Raw genomic sequence first — 22,988 nt, 5'->3', positions numbered from 1 at the left:
CAGGGGCATCTAAACGTAACTCCTATACCTGCCCCCACCCCGCCCCACTTCTGCTGCAGGGAGCACCCTCTCCCCCCACTTGGGGGTTGGAGACTCCAAAGGAAGACGAGGAGAGAAGAGAATGGAGAATCAGACACCAGAGAAACTTTGGGGGATCCAGGGCGGGGAGGAGTGCGGAGAGAAGCGGGGACGAAGCAGGGGGTGGGGTGGGGCAGGGGCGGGAGAGCCTCTGCGGAGTGGCCACGCCCTCCCCGCCCCTCCAGTCTCGCGCTCCGGGCCCTCCCTCTCCTCCCCCTGTCCTCCCCCTCCTCGTCCTACAGCTTCTCCCCGGGTGGATGGCGGCGGCCAGAGTCGGAGCCCCAGCCGCGCTGCCCGTGAGTGACCGCCCCCAGGGGACAGACGGGGAGGCATGGGGAGCCCCCTCTCCGGGGTGGGTTACCCCCGGTTTGCTGGAAAAGTTTGAGAAGGGGGGCCGCAGCCGACGTCGCGGGACGCAGGCATCTCCCGGGCAGGCTGGGTGCCCCGCGCGGTGCCCCTTCTCCCCCTCGCCGCCCTCGCAGCCCCCAGAGGGCAGGGCCCGCACGGGGTGAGCCCCACCCGGCTTCCCGTCTACACCACAGCTCTGGGGCTGCTGCTGTGACCTGGGTCCCGCTCTCAAGAGAAAGAAAACTCAAGCAGGAAAGAAAAGAATCTAGACTCAGCTCCAAGGGGGGGTGGGGGGCGGGGACTCGTTCCAGCCCGTGCGGCCCTGGCCTCCCGGCCCAGGGTCACCGGCCCCGGTCCTCCATCCCTCCCCCGGGAGGCTCAGCATCCCCCCACCCCCAGGACTCTCACTTTCCTTGTGTTTTCCTGGCTCCTGTTACTCATGCTGCTACCTTCTCCACCCCCGTCCCCCCCCCCCGACCTTTCTCCGGGAGGCTCCTGTCCCACTGGCTGATATCTCCAGCCTGGTGCCCCCTCCAGCCCTAGAAGGCGATGACTCAGGCCAGGGAGCCATAGCCACAGGGGTCTTCACACTTGCCCAAAGATTTCCTGCAGGAAGGACTTTAAGTAGGAGTTGATGTTCGATCCCCTGGCCGCACAAATCATGCCTTGTGTGTCCAAGGGGAAATGAAAATATATTCCTCCTTGGGATTTTACTATTTCTGTTGGACACCTTTTTTTTTTCAGCCTCTCTGACTGTGCTTTCTTCCAATAATAATGATACGTCATTTAATTAGCCTTTCTAATTCTGAAAGAAACAGGAAAAAATAATAAAGAAAAAAATAGAGAAAAAGAGTGCTTGCTAAAAATACTGTGCAGAACCTGATCTTTGGAAAGTAAAGACTTCATTCCATACTTAACTGTTTTAGTGGGAGATGAGAGTTCACTGTATCTTATTTTCGGACTACCCCAAACAGATTATTGCAGCCTCCCTCAGGCTAGAAGTTTTCATTTGCCTGACAAAAACCGCAGTGTTTGTTGGCATTCCCCAGCCTGGCTACTCACCCTGCATTTCTCTTCCCTCCTACTAGCCCTCCTCTCCATCCCTCTCCCTCCCACTTTTTCATAAACAGGAGTTGTGAAAACAAGGCAATGGAAGAGGCAAAACTGAGCAGGATCGCAAAGAAAAAAACAGCCTCACTTATTTTAATCCTGAGGCTGTTGCTTCAACTTGACTCCATTTGGGTAGAGGAATGTTTAGTTCACTTGTGTGGTTTTTATGTCTGTTCTCATTAGGGTTGAATCAGTGTTTCCATGACAGCCTTAGTTCTCTGGGTGCTGAGAAGGAGCTTGTTAATTCTCAGATGGGTCTGGTCAAGCCTGGAATCTGGAGGTTTTTGGATTTTTTCTTTTAAGGGGTTGATCTGGATTGATATTACAAACTTCTGCCCACTCACTCAGAACTGGAGCAGCCGGGGGCAGCCTGAACTGGGGTTTGCTTCCACGTGACCAAGGAAGAAAAAGCTTTCCTAAGGAGTGAGCTGTATGAACAGGATTGTGGGGAGTGTTGAACTTTTATTGTTTTTAGGGAGAATGCCCTTCTCAAGAACATAAGCCATTCCTGTTTCTATATAAACAATAAATATGGTTGTAACATATGTCTTAGATCAGCTTCAGAACAACCCGTCAAAACAGGTCAAGGTGTTGAACTATTCAGAAATAAAGATTTTTTTAAAAAATGAATTTCATTGGAAAGAAACTTCTTTATTTTAAAAAGGATATAATTCATTTTCTCTGCTGATTGAGTGTGGTAGTTCCCCATTACTATGAATTAGTAAGGTTTTACTGTGGTTTCAAAATGTCATTAGTAAGAAAGTGTTGTGACTTCCATTCAAAAAGAAAGCCCTTAAAAGTTTTGAACTTGTTTGGCCCTGGTGCTTAGAAAAACAATGCACTCAGATAAAAATCTTCAGTCTCTTCCTCTTCCTGAGAATTTTTAATAGTGTATTTAATGTCCCAGAAGTCAGCCTTATACTATTTGCAAAGAAATTGCCTTTCTGCCGTGTTCAGCTTTTGTACCACCTCATGGAATCTTGTTAAACTTGGTGGTTTGCCATCATGCACGAGGGTTTGCTGTGCAGCCCCAAATGGCTGCTCTGGATTCTGGGGATGTAATGAAGGCTGGCTGATGAAGCAGGTGGTCTGGATGGTGAGATGAAGGCTGCATCCCCAGTTAGCCAATAGAAAGCAGCCAGCTATCATCTGATGGGTCAGATGAGTTGGAAACAGACGAACAGTGGAACCTGCAGAGGAGAAAGGAGGGAAGGCGTTATTTTTACTTCTTATTTGTTTTAAGAAGTAAAATAACCTAAAGGAATATGATGTGGCCTTTTAAAATCATGTTGTACAAGGATACCAAATTATATAGACATGCTTAGGGTATTTTGTTAATTTTTTTTTTTTTTTTTTGCGGTACATGGGCCTCTCACTGTTGTGGCCTCTCCCGTTGCGGAGCACAGGCTCCGGACGCGCAGGCTCAGCGGCCATGGCTCACGGGCCCAGCCGCTCCGCAGCATGTGGGATCTTCCCGAACCAGGGCTTGAACCCGTGGCCCCTGCATTCGCAGGCAGATTCTTAACCACTGTGCCACCAGGGAAGTCCAACATGTATTATTATTGTTATTTTAATTATAAGAAAAAATAGAAAAGGAAGGGAAAGTAATTTGTGGTTCAGTAAGAACTGATATTTTGATTAATTGTAAAATACCTCTATCTCCCATTTCTTCCATCTCCCACTGTCACTTCTCTTTGGAAGTCCTTGGGAATTGCTCCAGACTTAGCCAGAGGTAGCTCACCTTCCCTTGGGAGCCAGCTATACCCATGAGAAATAATCCAGAATTCCTCAGACGCTTCCTGGACAGCCTGGAATTCCAGGAACCCCATGGGATTCTGGAACAGTCCTGGTAAAAGGCAGGATTTTTAAAGACCAGCAAATTACGTCTTCAGAGCCCTACCAGTATGGGTGTTCATTTTTCTTGGCATTGTCAGGGGAGTGAGATGGGTAGGAAGGCCCAGGTAAAGCTGCCAGGCTCCCATTTATCTTATCTATGTGTTATATGGAATGTCAGGATAGGTAGGTCAAGGATTTACCATGGAACAGGAAAGGAAGAGAAAAGTGTATTGCTTCTCAATGTTGATTACTGTGAAAACACAATAATAAACTATTTTTTGGAAGCCTGGCTATGTGGGTGATCCCATGCATCGGCAAGATGAACCAGAGATGGAGATGTTCTGGGGATAGCTCTGGGGAAGCAGCCCACATCCTGTACCACCATGTATCCTCACAGGCACCCAGGTCCCTAGACGTCACCTTATCCATCCTCTTCCTGGAATATACCTAAAGATGGACTTTTCTAAAACACTTGGTCATTCAAATAACACACCTTAAGTAGGAGGCTTTATCTCTTTTATTCTTCAAGGAAAAGTTTTCTGAAAGGCTGATGCTTCTAAATCACCTTCTTGTTGAAAAAAAATTGTAAGAGTCAAGGATCTCTTTCCCACATTATCACACTTGGAACAAAATCCCAGATCTTGTATCTGTCTGACCAAATGAGAAATGTCTTTGTGGTCTCAGTACCAGGAATAGTTCTTGTGAACAACTTGTCTGTTTTGTCTTGTGGGTGCTGTGAATCCTTTAATTGACGTTTCCCATTTCCTATTTGGCCAAAAGGAAGACAGGGCCAACTTAGTGGCCTACTTCTAGCATATGCATAGGACTTTATGGCCTGTACTTTGAATAACTAATAACATTATATACCTTCTATTTACTTGGTTCCACCTTTCTCACCTACTTTACCTTGTTTTGTTTTATTTATCCAATGCATTTTGGAGGCTGCTACTTCTGATACCCCACTCCTTCCTTCTGAGTTCATATCAATGGAAATTTAGAAGTTCTTTCATAGAAGGAAGGCCTTTGGTAAACTTTAAAATATTTATATTGCTGAAAATGTCTTTATTTTGCTCTTACAAATGAGAGTTTGAGTGAGTGTGGAATTCTGGACTCATAATTATTTTCCTTCAGTATTTGGAACATATTACATAATTGTCTTCTTTCGTCTGTTGCTACTCCTAAGAATACCAAGTAACCTTGGGCAAGTTTCCTAATTTCTCTCAGTCTCCTTGTCTATAAAATAGATAATAGTATCCACTTTAAGGATAATGTATGCAGAATGTCAGAATAGTGCCTGCCCTATAAGGAAGCACACAATAATTGTTAGCTATTACAATTACTTTTATATTTTTTCAGAATTTCTTGGCTTTCTTGGATTTTACTGGTTCATATAAATGTTAGTTTGTCTAGTTGCACACAGGCAAAAAATCATGTTGGTATTTTTATTGATTTCATTCAATTTATATTCCAGAGAACTGACACCTTTACAATATCAGGTCTTCCCGTCTTTTCCTTTTATTCAGGTGAAAGATGACTGGTGATTTCCCACATAACTGTTTTACACAGCTCTTGCTATATTTATTTTGTATAGGTTTTGTTGATATTATAAGTATCTTTTTTTCTTATTATAATTTCAAATTGGTTATTTGCTGGCCCATAGAAACGTTCCTGATTTTTGAATTTTGATCTTGTATCAAGCATCCCAGCTGATTTCTCTTATTAGTTCTAAGAGTCTGTATGTAGATATTCTTGAATTCTCTAGGTAGGCAATCACAAAATAATATTTATCTTTTCTTTTTAATTCCTTATGACCATATCTTTTTCTTATCTTATTGCATTGGGTAGACCCTCAGTACAGTATTTAATAGTAACAGCGATGGCGAACATCCTTGTCTTCGTACTGTCTTTAACAAGTGCTCTTAAAATTTCTCCATTAATCGTGAAGTTTGCTTAAGGTTCCAGTAGATATTCTTTATTAAATTAAGGATGTTCCCTCTATTAATATTTTTTAATAACTTAAACATTTTATCATGACTGAGTATTGATTTTATGTAATGCCTTAATGTTTTTATGTAAATTATATGAGGTGATATAACTTTCTTTCTTAATATTATAAAGTGATAATATGAGTATATGTAATTACTTTGAGTCATACTCACATATATATATACACACATATACAGATATGTTCTTTTATTCTATGGGATATCATTTGCTAGTATTTTGTTTAGGATTTTTGCAAATGTTCGTAAGTGAAACAATTGGTCTGTAATTTTCTTTTTTTAAAAAATATTGTTCTTACATTGTTTGGTATCAAGTTTATATTAGCTCAATGAAATAAGCTGGGAAACTTCTTCTCTTTCATATATATTTTTCTTAAGCAGTTTGTGAGAGATAAAGACTATTTCTTAGAAGTTTGGTAAAATTCATTGTAAAATCCTCTGAACTGCTTAGTCAGGGTATGTGTGTCAAGTTTTTGACAATTCAGTTTCATAAATGATTATTGATAGATTTGATCTATTTCTTTTTGATCCAGTTTTGATAATTTGTTTGTTTAGATGATCCATTTCATGTGTTCTCAAATTTATTAGCATAAATTTATTCATAATTTTCTTTTATGGTTTTTATAAATATTGACTATGTTTTAAGATATGTTCCCTTTTTAGTTCTTAATATTGTTTTTTTGTTGTTGTTTTAATTAATTTATTTTATTTTTGGCTGTGTTGGGTCTTCGTTGCCGTGCGCGGGCTTTCTCTAGTTGTGGCGAGTGGGGCGAGCTACTCTTTGTTGCGGTGCATGCGTTTCTCATTGCAGTGGCTTCTCTTGTTGCTGAGCATGGGCTCTAGGTGCACAGCCTTCAGTAGTTGCAGCACACGGGCTCAGTAGTGGTGGTGCACGGGCTTAGTTGCTCAGCGGCATGTGGGATCTTCCCGGACCAGGGCTCGAACCTGTGTCCCCTGCATTGGCAGGAGGATTCTTAACCATTGCGCCACCAGGGAAGCCCCTTAATATTGTTTATTTGTGCCATCTCTTTTTAAAAATTAATATAGAAGTCTACTTAATTAGTCTTTTGATAGAAGCAGCTTCTTTCTTATCTATACTTTTTGCTTTTCATTTCTTTTTTTTCCTCTTATTTTTATTATTTTTCCTTTCCATTTCTAGCTACTTGAGTTAACTTCTAGCTCATTTATTTTTTGTTTTTCAATAAATGCAGTTTAGAGAATTCACTGGTGGACCAATGGTTAGGACTTGGCACTTTCACTGCCATGGCCCGGGTTCAATCCCTGGTCAGGGAACTAAGATCCCACAAGATGTGTGGCACGGCCAAAAAAATAAATGCATTTCAAAGCTGTAAAGTTAGCTCTACATATTGCTTTAGCCACATCATACAAGTTTTGATATGTGTACTTTCATTACCACTTGGCTCTAGACTTTTTTTTTCTATTATAACTTTTTTTTTAATTGGGGTATAGTTGTTTTGCAATGTTGTGTTAGTTTCTACTGTACAGTGAAGTGGAGTTCCCTGTGCTATACAGCAGGTTCTCATTAGTTATCTATTTTATACATATTAGTGTATATATGTCAATCCCATTTTCGTATTTCTTTTATTTTCTTTTTAACCCATGGATTTAATTTTCTATTTTCAACTTTTAAGAAAACTTTTTCTTAACTTTGTTTAAATTATTGTTGATTTCTAATTTAGTTGCATTATGAAAAGACAGCATGGTTTGTATAATAGCAATCCTCTGTGTCCGATTACATAAACAATTTTTCCAAATATTGCATGTGTGGTTTAAAAGAAAAATATATTTCCTGCTTGGTGGCTGCAGCATTCTATATCAATCTAACAGGTCAAACTTATTAACTGTGTTTTTCAAATTTCTCATGTTCTTTCTGATTTTCTTTTGCCTGCTTTCTGAGTTCTCTTCAGTTTCTTGAGAAAGGAATGTTAAAATCTTCCACTCTGTGGATTTGTCAATTTCTCCTTGTAATCCATCAATGTTTGTGCAAGTTCATGATTGTTATTTCTCTGGGGTGGATTTATTATGTTATGTACTGTCCTCTGTTATTTCTGTTGATGCTTTTGGCATAAATTCTATTTTGCCTGAAATTAATGTTGCTATACCTACTTCCTCTTGGTTATTACTTTTTGTATGTCTTTTTATATCCTTTTATATTAACTTCTCTCTATAATTTTGCCTTAATTGTTAATCTTAGGAACAGTTTTTATGTGTAGCTTCATTTTCATTTTTATTATAACCTGAAAATGTGTCTTTTTAATAATTGAGTTTAAACTTTTACATTCTTTGTAATTTATATGCATTTGACCTCTTTCTGCCATCTTAAGTTTTTGTTTTTCCTATTTAGCATTTTTTGTTTGCTTCTTTTATACTTCTTTGCATAGTTTTCTTTGGATTGATCAAGTTTTATATATTCCTACTTCTGTCAACTGTTTTGAAAGACAAAATTCTATTTGTATTACCTTTTAGTATTCTTAAATTTTTAACATGTGCATCCATTTAATCTAAAGTTAATCAATTTCTCTATTTCCTGTCAACAATGCAGTAGCCTTAGATGGCTTTAAATCTAATCTGCCTCTCTTCCAATCTTCCTGGTTATTGTGGTCTAGTGGTTTGATCCCACATTGCGTATAGTCCTCTCCCCACCCCTGCAATTAGTCATCATTGTTATTTCCACTTTTTTTTTCTTTTTTACAGTCAAAATTTATTTAACTTTACCAATTTCTTATCTCAACATTGCCTCTTGCATACCGTTGTATACTTCTGTGTTCATTTTCTTCATATTAGTAATTTTTTCACTGAAGGTCTAGAGTTGTAATACTCCAATCTTGTGGGTAGTTTTGGTTTTGTTTTGAAATTGTCTTTATTCATGTCCCACTTGAGAGATAATTTATCAAGGTATAGAATTCTAAGTCGATATTTTCCCCTCAGCATTTTGTAAATTATTACTCCACTGTCTTTTCATCTCAGTTGTTCCTTATGGGAAATCTCTTTTCGGTCTGCCGTTCTTTTGCAGGCAATTTATTTTCTCTCTTGGAGACTTTCAGTCTGATCTTTTTGTCTTTCATGTTGTGCCTTTTCATTATAATGTGTCCAGGGATAGTCTGTTTTTATATATCCTACTTGGAATTCAGTGTGCTCGTTAATCTGAAGACTCATCTCTGTTTTCATATCTAAAGGTTTCTCAGTTGTTTTCTCCACAAATCTATTTTAAAGTAGTTATTGAGCACTTATTGTGTATCAGGAATGCTTCCAGGTGCTAGAGATATAGAAAAGAGCATAAGAGACAAAAGCCTCTACCCTGATATTGAGTCCCTCATACTCTGTGTTCTCTCCTTTTGAAATACCCATTAGGCAAATGTTGAACCTTCTCATTTTATCTTCTATGTCTTCTTCGTCTAAGATTTCTCTTTCATACTACAATTGACGCTTGAACAACGCACGAGTTAGGAGTGATGACCCTCTGTGCAACTGAAAATCTGTTTATAACTTATAGTTGGCCCTTCATATATGCAGTTCTTTTGTATCTGCAGTTCCTCCAAGTCCGTGGTTCCACATCTCCCAGATTCAACCAACTGAGGACCGTGTAGTACTGTAGTATTTACTGTTGAAAAAAATCTGCGTATAAGTGGACCCTCATGGTTCAAACCCATATTGTTCAAGGGTCAACTATATATATCTCTTTATCTCTCAGCTATATTCTGAGTGATTTTTTTAGTTCTATTTTCCAGTTTATTAATTTTTTTCAACTGCATTTGGTCTACTGTTCAACCCATCCATTGTTTTTTTTTTTTAATTTAATGTCTATATATTTTTATTTCTAGAATTTCTATTTGGTACTTGATATCTACCTGTTCTTTTTTTTTAATATTATCTCTTTGCCTTTTAATTTCTAGTCCTTTTTATGTCTTTCAGTATTTTAAACATATTGTAGTTTTAGATTTTTTGTCATTTCTGCTTTTGAATTTTTTAATTACGATTCATTTTCTCTTGTGTCTTGCATCTTCATTAGGAGCTGTGTTCCATAGAAATCCTATGTACCTCAGGATTGCTAGCATAGCACTATAAAGTGATTTCACATTTGCTCCTGCTGATCCTCTCTGGGTTTTACCCATTCCAAATTAGCCTTTTTGTTAATGTCTTGGCATACAGGCCCTGTATAACCTGAAAGTATGCATTTAAACCTTGTTCCTGCTTTGTGCTGTAAGCCTGGATTTCAATTTTTTTTAGGTCACTCATTTACTACTCTTTGCCCAAGCAGATGACAAGCTTTCTTACGGTTTTCCTCAGATTGGCAAGTGATGTTCCTCTCGAACTCTTTCACTTATGAAGTAGGCCTTTATGACCTCCAGCTTTTATGTAATTGCTTCACTGACAGCTCCTGGCATCAGGTGGCCATTACTGGACTCCCCCCACTGCATGCATGTCATTAAAGTCTCAGCTGCCAGCCATTTAGGCCTCTAACTGGTCTGGATGGTTCCTTGAGGCCCTTAGCTTCAGCTTCCACTGACTGATCTGCTTTGACTTCCCTCCTTATTTCTGGTATCTGGAGATTTCTGTTTTATCTATGTTTTATGTGGTAATATTTGTTGTTATAATTTTGTTCAGTGTTTTGAAGTGTTTGGATTGGAAGGGGTAATTTCTTATGTCAACTCAACCTGTCATATTGACTGAAGTTTTTAACTACTGATTTTAAAGTTTATATGTAAAGTAGAATACAAGTAAGTAAATGCATCTACGTTAGCCCCTGGATGTGAAATCCACTACTACGGAATGAATGCAGCCCTAACAGTACAGTGTGCTAACACCAGCGTCACAGGGGGACTCTGCACTGTGGGATGGTGTCTCGCTCAACATCTGGCCACATGTTCTTAGTCCAGAAGAGATCTGAATTTCCTCAACACCGTTCCAGTCCCCAAATGCTGTCCTTTAGGTTCTTTATAGTAGATTAAAACCTTCTCACAATCAACCAACATCCTAACTCATACCGATGTTGAGAAGAAAAGCCTTTATGGAGAGGTTCCTGTTCCCTTTGGTCATGGAGATGATGTTCTCTCTCCCCTGACATGTGTGTTTACTTGTGTCTCTAACAGTGCAGAGAGGTTTACATTGAAAAATTGATTCTTTACTTGTGGCTTATAGCATCTCTGGGAATGTTGATCGAGATCAGCAGAGCTTGTTTATAATGTTTAAAGAAATCTATATAGACATATCTTTCCCATACCTCCCAACAAATTCTATTATTTTAAGGAAACCAAACCAGCAGTCATCTTTGGCCGCCTTCTCTGGCCCTCACATCTATGTGATAATGGAAAAGAAATGGACTTAGGAGTCAAGCAGATCTGGGGTTGAATCCAAGCTTTGCCACTAACTTAGATGTGTGGCTCACTGTGTTCAGGCTGCTATAACAAAATACCGCAGACCAGGTGGCTTATTAACAATAGAGATTTATTTCTCACAGTTCTAGAGACTAGAAGTCCAAGATCAGGGTGCTGGCATGGTTCTGGTGAGAACCCTCTTCCAGGTTGCAGATGGCCAACTTCTGTCTGTGTGATTGCATGGTAGAAGGGGTGAGCTAGCTCTCTGAGGCTTCATTTATAAGAATCCCCATCATGAGGGCTCCACTTTCATGACCTAATCACCTCCCAAAAGCCCCACCTCCTAATACCATCACCTTGGAGGTTAGGATTTTGACATATGAATTTTGGGGAGACACAAACATTCAGACCATAGCAGTGGCTTTGGGCAAGTTACTTAACATCTCTGGGGCCAAGTTTCCTTTTCCATAAAACAGTGATAATAAAACCTACCTCAAAAGGTTGTTCTGAAGATTAAGTGAGATAACAGGGAATAACATGGGCCACGTGCTTGGCATATGTTAATGCTCACAAATGTTAGTTTCCTCCCATCATCTCCCTTCCCCTGCATTGGTTCTTCTGAACCAGGATTGTGCTTCAGAAGTTCTAATCAGAGAGACCTCTGGGGAGAGGCCGTGGGTACGTCTCCCAATATATTATATTTTCTTGGTAATCAGCTTAGATTTCTCTTGGATGAATTTCCACCATTTTTATTTTGCATCTGTACCACTTCTTCATAGCCCTCCCAGCCTATGGATCAACCTTTCTATAGAATAACTATGTTATTACTTAAGAACCATGCCTCTCTTAACCAGGAATATCTCTTTGCTTTATTTGTTGGTTCTTCTGTTCTTTAAGGAGATAAAAACCTTTCATTTCATTTTAGAATATAACCTTTTAAATGCGAAGACCTCAGAGAGCGTACATAAATAACAGAACTACTTCTGGGACTAGGTTTTCCCAAGAGAGATCATGAAGGCCCTGAGTGATTGAGGGGTGGGTGGGGTTAGGGAATTGACAAAGAAGAGGCAGCCATAGTGGATAGAAGAACTGAAGGTATTTCTTAAGGATTTCACAAGATGTAAAATCTGCCTATTTTACAACAATCATTTATCCAGGCCTGTGGAATCTGTACTTGGCCCAGAGCTTTTTTTATGTGTCTTATCAGAAATAATAATAATGATAGTTACGACTGTTCTTAAGTAGAGGAAAAGGACATCATGAAAACAGAACATAATTGGAATTACGGATATGCTTCCATATAAATGTCTGTGGCTCAGAGCACAAAAATAACTTTTCTTGCAGAGCTAAGCCAAGAGTTTCATGGAAGCGGCATTGAGAATCTAATTTAAAACAGCCGTGGCCCAGAAATTCAGAGTTGGGGCTGACACATTGGCCTCTGTTCATCCCTTTGAATGTTTTTTGTTTTTTTTTCCCCCTAGCTCATGATAACTCATATTCAGGCCAATTTGGAGGCCCTAGAAAATGGTAATTGATGTCATCAACCTTGCTTTTGTTGGCCTCAGTTTACCGTTAATACAAACGTAGAGAAATGTTTTAATCTCAGATCTTTACAGCTGAGAACCCCGCCCCCCTCCTCCCGCTGTGCAGCTCCAGGCCTGTTGCTAGTTTGTGGCTTGAAGCAGAACCTTGTAAACTTTGTGAAAGCCACTGGTGTCGCTGCTAGTCGTGACTGCAGTGGAAGGTGCCTAGTTGGGGTCATTCTAGGTAGCACACGGGTGGTCAGGTGTTGCTGATTCTCAGAAAAATTATCGTGGGGGAGGGTGGGGAATAGCAGTCAGGCTTTCCTAGGAACTGGGTGATAATCTGAGAATCTTCCAATTCCAAGAAGGCTCAGACCTGCCCAGATGAACATTTTTCCCTCATAAGGAAGGAAATTATTTTAGGGTTTCCACCTCATCCTCCCTTCATTCGTCTTTGACTCTAAACTCCCAGTGAGGATGGCCCTGTACCGCAACTGATGGGGTACCTGGCTTGAGACAGCCCCCTGCTTGTCGAGATGTGCCTCATCCCCACCCACACGTTCCCCTCTCCAGCCAGATGCTCCTACTTACCCACTCACACGTGCCCATCCGCATGCACACATAGGCTCTCACCGGCTCTGGGTGGAACCTGGCTGCAAAGTCCCCCACTTGTGGCATGCTTGCTGTTGGTCTGGCCAGAGGGGACGCCTTTCCCAGATCCTCACAAGGGCGCAGTGTGGGCCCCCCAACTGCATCGTGCCTACAGAGACCTGCAGAATCTCACCACCTGAGACAGGCGCTGGCTCCTTCATTGGTTTCCTAGTCTGCCTGTGCTCTTCATCCTCTGTTCCTGTGGAGAACTGGATCCTTTAATCCCATCCCTCCTGGAACTTTTCTGTTTGTCCTATTTCTGACTTGTTGCCTTGCTCCAACCTGACTTATTCATGCTTCTGGGACCCGACCTTACTTTGTTTAGGGCTTGTCCATCCCCATCCCCTTTTGGTAGATGTGGCTCATGCAAGCAGCCATCACTTATGGAACAGCTGCTCTGTTTGAGGATCCTGCACACCACGACTTGTGGTGATGCTACGGCTAACATCACTTTTCTGGTGCCACCATGTCACCGTGGAGAATGATGAAGGTGATGTGGTTCTGCACAGTTTTGCGGAAATTGCCCCAGGCCACGAGAGGTATGGGAAAACAATCTCTTCTCTTTTCTAATATTTCAGCCTTTAAAACTACGTGTGTGTAGGCAGGAGCCCTCAGGTTCAACCCTGGTTTCTTTCTTGGATTCCTGCCAGAGCTTCCTGTCTGGTTTCCCTGCCTCTGGCCTCACCCCTTGCACTCCATCCTCCACTGTCAGAACTTTCTAAGATTCTTATCTGATCCTGTTTATTCTCTCTCTAAATTCTTTCACTGAATCCTGTTGCCTTTAGGATAAAATCAAACTACTCAGCATGCTACAGCAGGGCTTCTGCACCTTACTCACCTATCTGCCTCTTTTGCTGTGTCACCCGCACGAACTCCTGGCCTCAGCCACGCCCATCTACCTGCAGCAACAGCTTCTCTGCCGCCTCCCTGGGTTTACACACACACTCGCCTCTCTCCACTCTGTTCTGCCTGATCAACTGATATCATCCTTCAAGATTCATCTCAGAACACTCTTCCTGAGGCCTCTTCAAACCACCAGAACCAGCAGCTTTATTCCTATCAAAATTATGGACATTACCACCATCTCTGGCACCAATCTTAATGAAGCATCTGGCTTAATTAAGTACTGCAATACCCTGCACTGGGCTTTATCACATTAACATAACATTTGAGAATTGTTGCTGCTAGACAGAGACTGCCCTGGGGTAACAGACTGTGACTTTTTCACTTGCACCAGTGCACAGCATAGTGTAAGGGTGCTCAGTTATCATATTGCTGAGTGAATGTGAGCATGCATGAAAGAATTAACTAATTCACACACACACACACACACTGCGTGTGCACACACACAGCAGGATGTAGATCTGTATGGAAACTTCCTTCAACTCTTACTGGGATATTTACAAAGCACATAGTAGGTGCTCAGTGAATATCTGTTGAGTCAGAGAAAGAATGAATGCACATACACACAGACTATGGAAAATTTACTCCAAAATGTACCCTGAGCTGCAGTGTAGCCTCGCTTCCTCTAACTGCAGTAGAGAGAATGTGGGACTGGAAAACCAGAGATTAGAGGTCACGTTCATCTTCCTGACTACGTTAGCTGTGTGCATCACTTTACCTAGTTGGACCTCTGTTTCCTCATCTGTCAAATGAGTTGTTAGAAAAGATATTTAATGCTTATTGAACATTCTAGATTCAATATTTATCAGAAGGCTTAAAGTCAAATGACCAGCTGCTTTCCATTAAGTGGCATGAATTTGGGACTTATATTTTTTGGCCTCATCACGGAGCATGTTCATGACAAGCCCTGGGAACCGGGCAGAACAGCAAAACCGAGCCCACGAGATGGACCAGAGTTTGCCCAAACTATGGCAGAAGGCCAAGACCTAGTTATAAAGCAAACACAGAGCTAAGGGGTGTGGCCGGGATGGGATGCCCCGAGCACAGCAGGGGCAGCCGTCAGCGTCTGATGGCAGTCTGAGGTCAGAGGTGGCTGGAGATAACCAGGAAAGAAGCACTGACAGGGAATGGATAGCGTGCTTTCAGGGGTGTGCTGAAAATGTGCCCCTCGCTGGAGAGTCAGGAAAACCCGGTATAAGTCATCAAGACCAGCTGTCTTAAGTTGTCTGAAGAATGAGTAGGTGAAAAAGTGTTTAGGCTTTAGTCTGTGTCCCTGCCAGAGCATGGATGGAAGCCAGGAGGAGGTTAATTGGGGGTTAATAGGAGGGAGAAAAGTTTAATTCTGTCCAAGTGGTAATGAGATGAACTCACTTACAAAGTAATGAGGTCTCGATTACTGCGAGTTTCCACAGCAGCTGCGTAATTCCTCAGCTGAGATGTGGTGTTAAAGATTCCCCGTCTGTGAAGGTCGGACTGGAGGATGTTTCAAGTTTTTCTTTTTCTGATTCTAAGAGAGGCTTTGCTTCTCATGTCTTCCCCAAATATTGTTTAGGGAAACACTTCCGGATTTCATAGCCCTTCCTTTTGTGTCGTGATCTCAGCACACCCCACTGTGATCAGCTTGTGACCAGCCTTTTTTGGGAACACTTTGGTGCTTGAATGTCCCCCTTAAAGTGGAGCACCCTGGATGGGACCTCCTGTTTCAGGACGTGGCTTGGCCAGGGCCTCTCCAGGGACATTCCACAATTATGACAGGTAGTGGACCTCTTAATTTCTCATCTACCTCCTCGCTCTGTGCTGAGCTGTAAGAGTGAACAGCAGTGAGCCTCGGCTTCTGGTGTGTCCTGCGCCACCTCAGGTGATGCACAGACTTCATTTCCTTCCACCTCAGAGGTGGATTTCAGATGTCTCTGTGGTAAATCTGCTCATCTGGACGCTGACTCTTAGGCTTGGGGGAAACTTTCTGTACTGGGATCTTCCATGGCATTCCATTCCTACCTTCTCAAGAGCCTCACATCTCACCCCAAATGCTTTCTCTCTCTGGTGTTTGTTTCTTTTCCCCTTTCTTTTTTCTTCTGCATTTCTTCTTTCCTGCTGAGTACTGTGACATTTCTACTTGCGCAATGTTTTTCTTTTCAAATTCTTTGCCCTCCTTGTATCCTGGTGAATAAGAATGTGGGTGGCTTGTCAGCTCCATTGTGCATATGAAGAAAAATGCCCAGACAAGTTAAGTGATGTGCTTAATTTACTGGCAGAGCCAAAGAGGCTTTCAGGAACCGGGTTTCCTGACTTCCGTCCCAGCCACTGTCCTGTCCCAGAGGTCACACTGCATTTGCTAATAGCACTGTAGTCAAAAAGAGCATCAAGTATTTCTCTGTGTGTGTGCTCACTGTACCAAAAGAATTTACCCAGGGACCAATCCCAGGCTTTAGAGACTCAGTCTGTGAGCACACTGAAATAAACTAACAAGAATGACAAGAGCTAAAGAACTTACGGACTGCTTCATATTTTTCAAAGAAACTTTCAGTTCTGTCACCTTTTGTGATGCTCCCCAAAGCCCCTTGAGGTGGAAGACGCCAGGTGAGCCTCATTTTGCAGGCCAAGGTCACAGGTAGAGTCCAGGCGTGAGCTGTTGGGGAGGAGCCCCTGAGCAGACACCCTGGCTCCTGGTCCACAAATCTTCCATGCGTTTGTGCTTCTGGAAAATCAGGGAAAGGGGAAGAGTTGTTTCCATCTGGTACCAAAGGCAGTGGAGACCCTGGGGGCAACCTAGGGTTCTGGGTTTGGCAGTTGGCCCAAGAAGTGGCCTCATGTTATGTTTGGAGGTGGGATCTGGGCCAGGGGGCTAGGGCAGGGGCAGGGGGTCAGGTTGTGGCCCTGGAGGTCAGGCCAACTCCATCCGAGTGGGTTGGGAGAATATAAGGCCAGGTGGGAGGAAGCGTGCAGGTTGGGGTGTCGGTAGTTAAGATGTGGGGAAAGGCGTGGCTTTCTAGGATCTGGTAGGTATGCTAGCTGGGGGTTCCAGAGTGTGAAGAGCGACCCGCTTGCACCAAATGTGAGTCTTGTTGCACTCTTGTGTTATTCGGCCATTTATTCAGCAGTATCAGCAAGCACCTACTGAACGTAAGTAAATCTCTTACATAGTTACGGCTTTTCTTATGAAGACCTCATATATGTGTGCGTTTGTATCTGTATCTACCTATAGCTATCTACATATCTCTCTAGATCTCACATATATTTATTCTTATTAATGCACGTAAACAAACCATGGGGATACATAGTATTTTCCTCCATTCATGGATTAGGAAACTAAGGCCCAGACAGGTTAATTGGTTTGTCCAAATTCCTATAGTTACTTAGAAACTGAGCCAAGTCCCAAAACCATGTTTTCTGAGTTCTTTTACTGGTACTTGTAACTGCTTTCCACATGGTAAGCGGTTCCTAACCTTCAAGGTGTAAGTATGCTTTGAAGAGGAATAGAGAAAAACACCTTCGTTGTTATTACTCAGGGTTTCACTTTATCTTTAGACGCTGGAAAACCTAAATGCAGAGTTGAAATGCAATCTGAGCCCTTTTTATTAAACCCTCAAATGGGCATTTGTAGAGGTGGCATTCACTCTTTAAGTCAACCAGGTACAAGTCCTCTTCTTCGATTTGGAGTTAATGTCTGTGCTCTGGCGCATCCTGACCTGTGTCGGGCTCCCTAGTTGAATGGCCAAATGGAGCAGTGCAGCAGGAAGAATGGACTGGTTTCCTTGGTGAAGTGGTTACGGGTGAGAGGGCTGGGGTCATCGTGCCACCAATCTGGGTCCTCCTGCAGTGAAGCAAGTTCCCTATCCCAAAGCTCCCAGGGCTGGAATATGCAACTCAGCTCACAGCTCAGGTCTCCTTCCCTACCCCCATGGCCTGCTCCATGACCATGGGCTGAGCCCCTCTAAGCCCTGCGCCTGCCCCTGTAAAGGGCACATGAAGTTCTACTGCCCTGAGCCCTGGGATTTGGGCCCAACAAACTGAGCAAGGCTGACTCCTGGTGGTGAAGCCCCTGCGAAGGCTGCCTAGGTCAGGTGGGTGCTTCGCTGGAGACTGAGCTTCCTGGGAAGCCTGGGCCTGGCCATGAATTTTCTTTCACCTGTCAGAATGTTCTTCTGCCCCACCTCCCCACCCCTTTTCCTTTCCAGCCAGAAGCAGCTGTTCCCCTGTGCTTTCATTGGCACAGTTCTTGCCCTACAGGTAGCCTATAAGAAACTCTGGGATGAGTCAGAACCTGGCTTCAGCATCAGGTACATTCTTCACTCATTCACCACACATTGGACCTATCAGTCTGTGCCAGGGCAAGGCACCCAGCCCTGAATAAGATCCTGCCAGTCCCTGCCCTGGGGTTGCTCCAGCCTAGAATGGAGACCCCAGGAGATACCCAGCCCCCTGTGACAAGTGCTGTTGCGAACTCCTGGCCAGTCACCTACTCTGGGGGGTTAGTGTCCTGGTGCTCTTGTTTCTGTCACACTCTCCGGACCCCGACATCTACCTTGGGAGCCTTGCTCTGCTGCCCTAGAGCCACATCATCCTTGCTCCAGTTGTCTATAGCTGCAGAAAATCACTCCAAAGCGTAGAGGTTTTCATCGATGGATGAATGGATAAACCAGAATTTGGTATACACATACAATGGAATATCTTTCAGCCCGAAAAAGGAAGTAAGTTCTGGCACGTGCTTCAACATGGATAAACCTTGAAGGCATAATGCTAAGTGAAATAAGCCTTTTGTGACAAGAGGACAAATGTTGTATGATTCCACTTATATGAGGTACTTAGAGTCATCAGATCCATAGAAGCAGAAAGTAGAATGGTGGTTGCCAGGGGCTGGGGTGGGGGGCATGGGAAGTCAGTGTTTAATGGGTACAGAGTTTCAGTTTGGGAAGATGAAAACGTTCTGGACATGGATGGTGGTTGCTCAACAATGTCAGTGTACTTAGTGTCACAGAACTGTATACTTAGAAATGGTTAAAAGGGTAAATTTTATGTTTATGTGTATTTTACCACAAAAAATGTAGAGGCTTAAAACCACAATTTAGTATTCTCTCTCCTGGTTTGTGGGTTCCCTGGGCTCAGCTGGGTGGTTTTTGGTTAGGGTCTGTCATGTTGTTGTGGTCAGATGGTGATGGGGGCTGGAACCACTGAAAGCCCAAGGGGCTGGATGTCCAAGATGGCGCCTCACTGTGGCTCCTCCATGGCCTGGGCTTCTTATGTGGTCGCTCAGGGCTCCAACAAGCAGGAAATGGCAGCTGCTGGGTCAGCTCAGGCCCAGAGTTGTCACAATGTCACTTCTGCCACATTGAATTGGTCAGAGGAGCAAAAGGCCCACCAAGATTCAAGGGGAGGGGAAAGAGAGCCCCCTCTCAGTGGGGGAGGGACAAGGTGACCTTTCAGAAGGGCATTAGATGGGCGATATTGCTGTGGCCATCTTTGGAAAACTTGCAGCCTGGGCATGGTTGCAGGAGTCCTAAGGTATTTAGGCAGGAAGGGGTCTTCAGGGAGGCACATACTTCTCTGCAGACTCCTTTTTAGGAGAATTCATCTTCATAACTTGTTAGAGTTTGAAGGGCCCTTGAAACCACTTGCTAGCAGGGACTTGTTTTAAATTACAGAGCAGAGGGAAGCAGAGCTGGAACCAAACCTCCCAAACACTGGCCTCCTGGCTCCCAGGCTGGGCAAGTAGCTGTGGAGACTGTTAGCAGTAGTACAAAGATCTGGTGGAGAGATGGGTGTGGCGGGAGAGCAGAGCCCTGGGTGGTGTCCACTGGAGACCCAACATCTTAGAGGCTGGGTGAGCCCCTTGCTGTGCCGGCTGGTTCTCGCAGGAGCACACGGGCCTCGCTGGGCAGGGCTATGCAGAGGCACCTGGGGCGCTTTGTGAGGATGTTGGAAGTTACTCATTTATATGAAGACTCTGAGTCAGGATGAAGGATGTCACTCTGCTATAGGCTTAAGTGCCCAGGTTGACACTTAGAGACCCCTAAGTTTCAATATAAGCCAACACTCATGGCTGAGAGTGTCATATGACAATTCCATTCATTCATATCCACTCACATTTCTGATCAGACTTTGCTCTAAGTGCAAACTTCTTTGTAAAGCCTTTAATGGCCTTCGAAATGTGATAAAATTAACAAATATTTTGCACACGCTCCCTTTGGACTTAGAGACACAAGTATTAGTTTTGTGTGTGATATCTGCATTTGAGACTAAGAGCCCAATAAATGTTGATCTATATTTGGTTTGTAAATAGGACCTTACTAAAGGATTTTTAAAAATCTTTCCCTATTCTTGGAATTGCTCAAGTTTTGCATATTTGTACACACATACATTCATGGAATTCCTGACAGTGGTGAGAATCGAAACAAACAAACGTGCTGTGCCCTCTGTACGTTAGTGCTTCCTGCCTCTGCATTCCCACTGATGTGGACATCGCCAGGGGAGCTTGGTGGTCAGCAGTAGCCTCGGACTAGCCACAGATAAACCAAAATGCATTTGATTTGGAGAACGCAAACAGCCCTGATCACCTCTGAGGTCATCTCCGTGGCTCGTGGCCCGGTTTGGGCAGCCGGAGAGGAGACCTGCCACGGCGATGTTCAGGGTGTGTGTGACTGGATTTTGTGTCTGCGTAGTGGAGCGAATGCAGTCAGCTGGGAGAAATTCCCTTATGCTGGTGTCAGCTGGCATGTGATGCAAATGCACAGACACATGGGCAGAGGGTATGATCACTGTTGCCTGATCTGCTGCCCCTTGTCTCTGCCCAAGCAGATGCCCCCTCCCCAGGAAGCCTCTTGCCCTTGAGCCGGGACTTTCCTCTCCAAACCTCCCAGTGCACATTAGGGCAGGAGAGTGGGCACATTCTGCCTGCCATTTGTGGCTTTCTCTGGTCTTTCCTTCCAGGTTGTAAGTACCTTAGTGTTGTTGAACACAAGTTCATGTGCCCAACACACAGTGAAGCCAAACAAACTAAAACATTGGAGTTTGGAGGGGAGAAAGGTTTATTGCAAGGGCCATACAAGGAGGATGGGGCGTCTCATGCTCAGAAGACCTGAACTCCCCGACGGGTTTCAGGGAAACATTTTTAAAGGCGAGGTGAGGGAAGGGAGTCACAGGGTGTGTGATCAGCTCCTGCACAGTTCTCTCTTTGGTTGTTGGTGAAGTAACAGAACAATGTCATAGGGGTTAACACTATCAATCCTCAAGATCTAGTAGGTCTGGGGACCATGTGCTCATGGTCATTAAGTAGTTAACTTCTTCCACTTGGTGGGGGTTTTAGCAACTGTAAAACAACTCAGGAAATGTGCATTAGATACAGTTATCTAGGAACTTCAGGGAGGAACTAGAGATTCTGTGGCTGCCATATGACTGACTTACTGTTTAAATTGTTACCAGTTCTTCTGGCCCAACTGCTACTTTTGTCACTACCTGTTCACATCCTTTCAATCATTAATTCTTGAACCAGGCTTCTGTGACCCTGGGGAGGCCTGGGAGACTACAGCTTTTATACAAACAAGAGGCAGGCAGAGGACATGGCAGGAGGGGTCGGTTGCAGGAAGGCCCCATAGGTTACATTAGGAGCAGGAATCCATAGTAATAACAGCCTCTACTTATGATCTCCCCCACCACCTACCATTTTATAGATGCACGTACTTAGTTTGTTCTGGCTGCCATAACAGGACACTACACTACACACTGGGTGGCTTCAACAACAGAAGTGTATTTCTTACAGTTCTGGAGGCTGGAAGTCCAAGATCAAGGTGTCGGCAGGTTGGGTTTCCTCTGAGGCCTTTCTCCTTGGCTTAGGGACAGCTGCCTTCTCTCTGTGTCCTCATATGGCTTTTTCTTTGTGTGTTCGAATCCCTGATGTCTGTGTGTCCTGATCACTTCCTGTAAGGACACCATTCAGATTGCCTCAGGGCTTACCCCAATGGCCTCACTTTAACTTAATTACCTCTGTAAAAACCGTTTCTCTAAATACAGTCACATTGGGAGATACTGGGGGTTAGGAATGACTTTGGGGGGGGGATATAGTTCAGCCCCAAACAAATCCTAAAAGTTAACAATTATCATCCCTCTTTCAAGCCTGGGGAAACTGAGGCTCAGGGAATTAAAGTAACTTGCCCCAGGTCACACAGGTAGTCAGTGGCAGGACTGGGATTCACAGTCTAAACCCTTCTTTCCCCACCAGACGACCAGTGACTCAGGTCTTAATCTGTGGTCTGCAGTGTGCTCCACCCAGGATCCAACACTCAGAAGACCTAGTAACTTACTCACTGAATGAATGAGCAGGGTGTGTGGGACAAGAATTTGTACCAGAATGTTTGGCAGATGTTCCGCAAAGTCCAGCATCCAAGGGTCGAGATCCTGCACCTCTTCTGGCATGTGATGGTCCTTAACTTCGCGTACGAGCTATTCCAGTCTGCACGCAGTGCGATTAGTGTGTCAGAAGGAATCACATTTTAAAGCGCTAACCAGCCTTTCTGGGCCATTTAGCTACTGCCTCCTCTCAAAACACTGAAAGCAATTACATGGTAATTAAGAAAAATGACCAATTTTCATAGCTGAGTGGTTGACTTTGGTTTTCCCCCCACTAAATATTGAAGTCCAGAGAGAGACTCTCTTTATAGTTCTTTAAAATACCAGGACTTTCTGCTTATCTTCAGGAGGTCCCGTGGGCCTGGGGGCTGGGGGAGAAGAGAAAAAGGAGGAGATTTGCATATTTAAGATGTGTGATCTGAGCCAACGCCCTGCAGCTACAGCTAACTATATCCCACATCTTTTTCATGGTTTCCTTTGAGAACTCAGAATCCAAATCCAGGAGCTGCCATCTAATAACCACAGGGCCCCCCACCCAGCCCTGCCCTGGGGGCCCCTATGGAGATAATGCCCTCGCTCCTGAGCAACCCACGGGATATAAATACCAACAGGCAGTCCTGAAAGTGGGCCTTATTTGCGCAGGCCCTTGCCTGCACGCTGTCCCTGGCCCCGGGTGGGCTGGATTTTTCAGAGAGTGGGAGGCCCTGGGGCCCTTTTGTGCTCCAGAGACCAGGAGGTAGGTAAGGTATGAAGAGGCGGGCAGTTATAAGGCTGCCAGAAATCAGTCCACCCAGGAAACAACACAGCCCCAGAGCTGCAGAAACCCAGGAACTGGAGCGGCGGGGCAGGGGAGGTGG

The 22,988-nt window shown here is 43.8% G+C and overlaps 1 protein-coding gene across 1 annotated transcript in view; it reads left to right on the top strand.

Moving 5' to 3' along the window:
* Window positions 1-22,988, top strand: part of STON1 (stonin 1) — a 54,566-nt gene continuing 31,578 nt past the window's right edge. Inside the window, exon 1 of the mRNA XM_022573886.2 lies at window positions 1-374. Coding sequence (XP_022429594.2) covers window positions 122-374 — 253 coding nt within the window. The 5' untranslated portion in view covers window positions 1-121. The remainder of the gene's footprint in view (window positions 375-22,988) is intronic.

Source organism: Delphinapterus leucas, chromosome 13 (assembly GCF_059928025.1).
Source record: "Delphinapterus leucas isolate spDelLeu-1000000601 "Yukka" chromosome 13, BTC_Dleu_Yukka2, whole genome shotgun sequence".
Taxonomy (NCBI): domain Eukaryota; kingdom Metazoa; phylum Chordata; class Mammalia; order Artiodactyla; family Monodontidae; genus Delphinapterus; species Delphinapterus leucas.
Note: the sequence above shows the minus strand (reverse complement) of the source record. Positions and strands in the feature narration are given on the sequence as shown.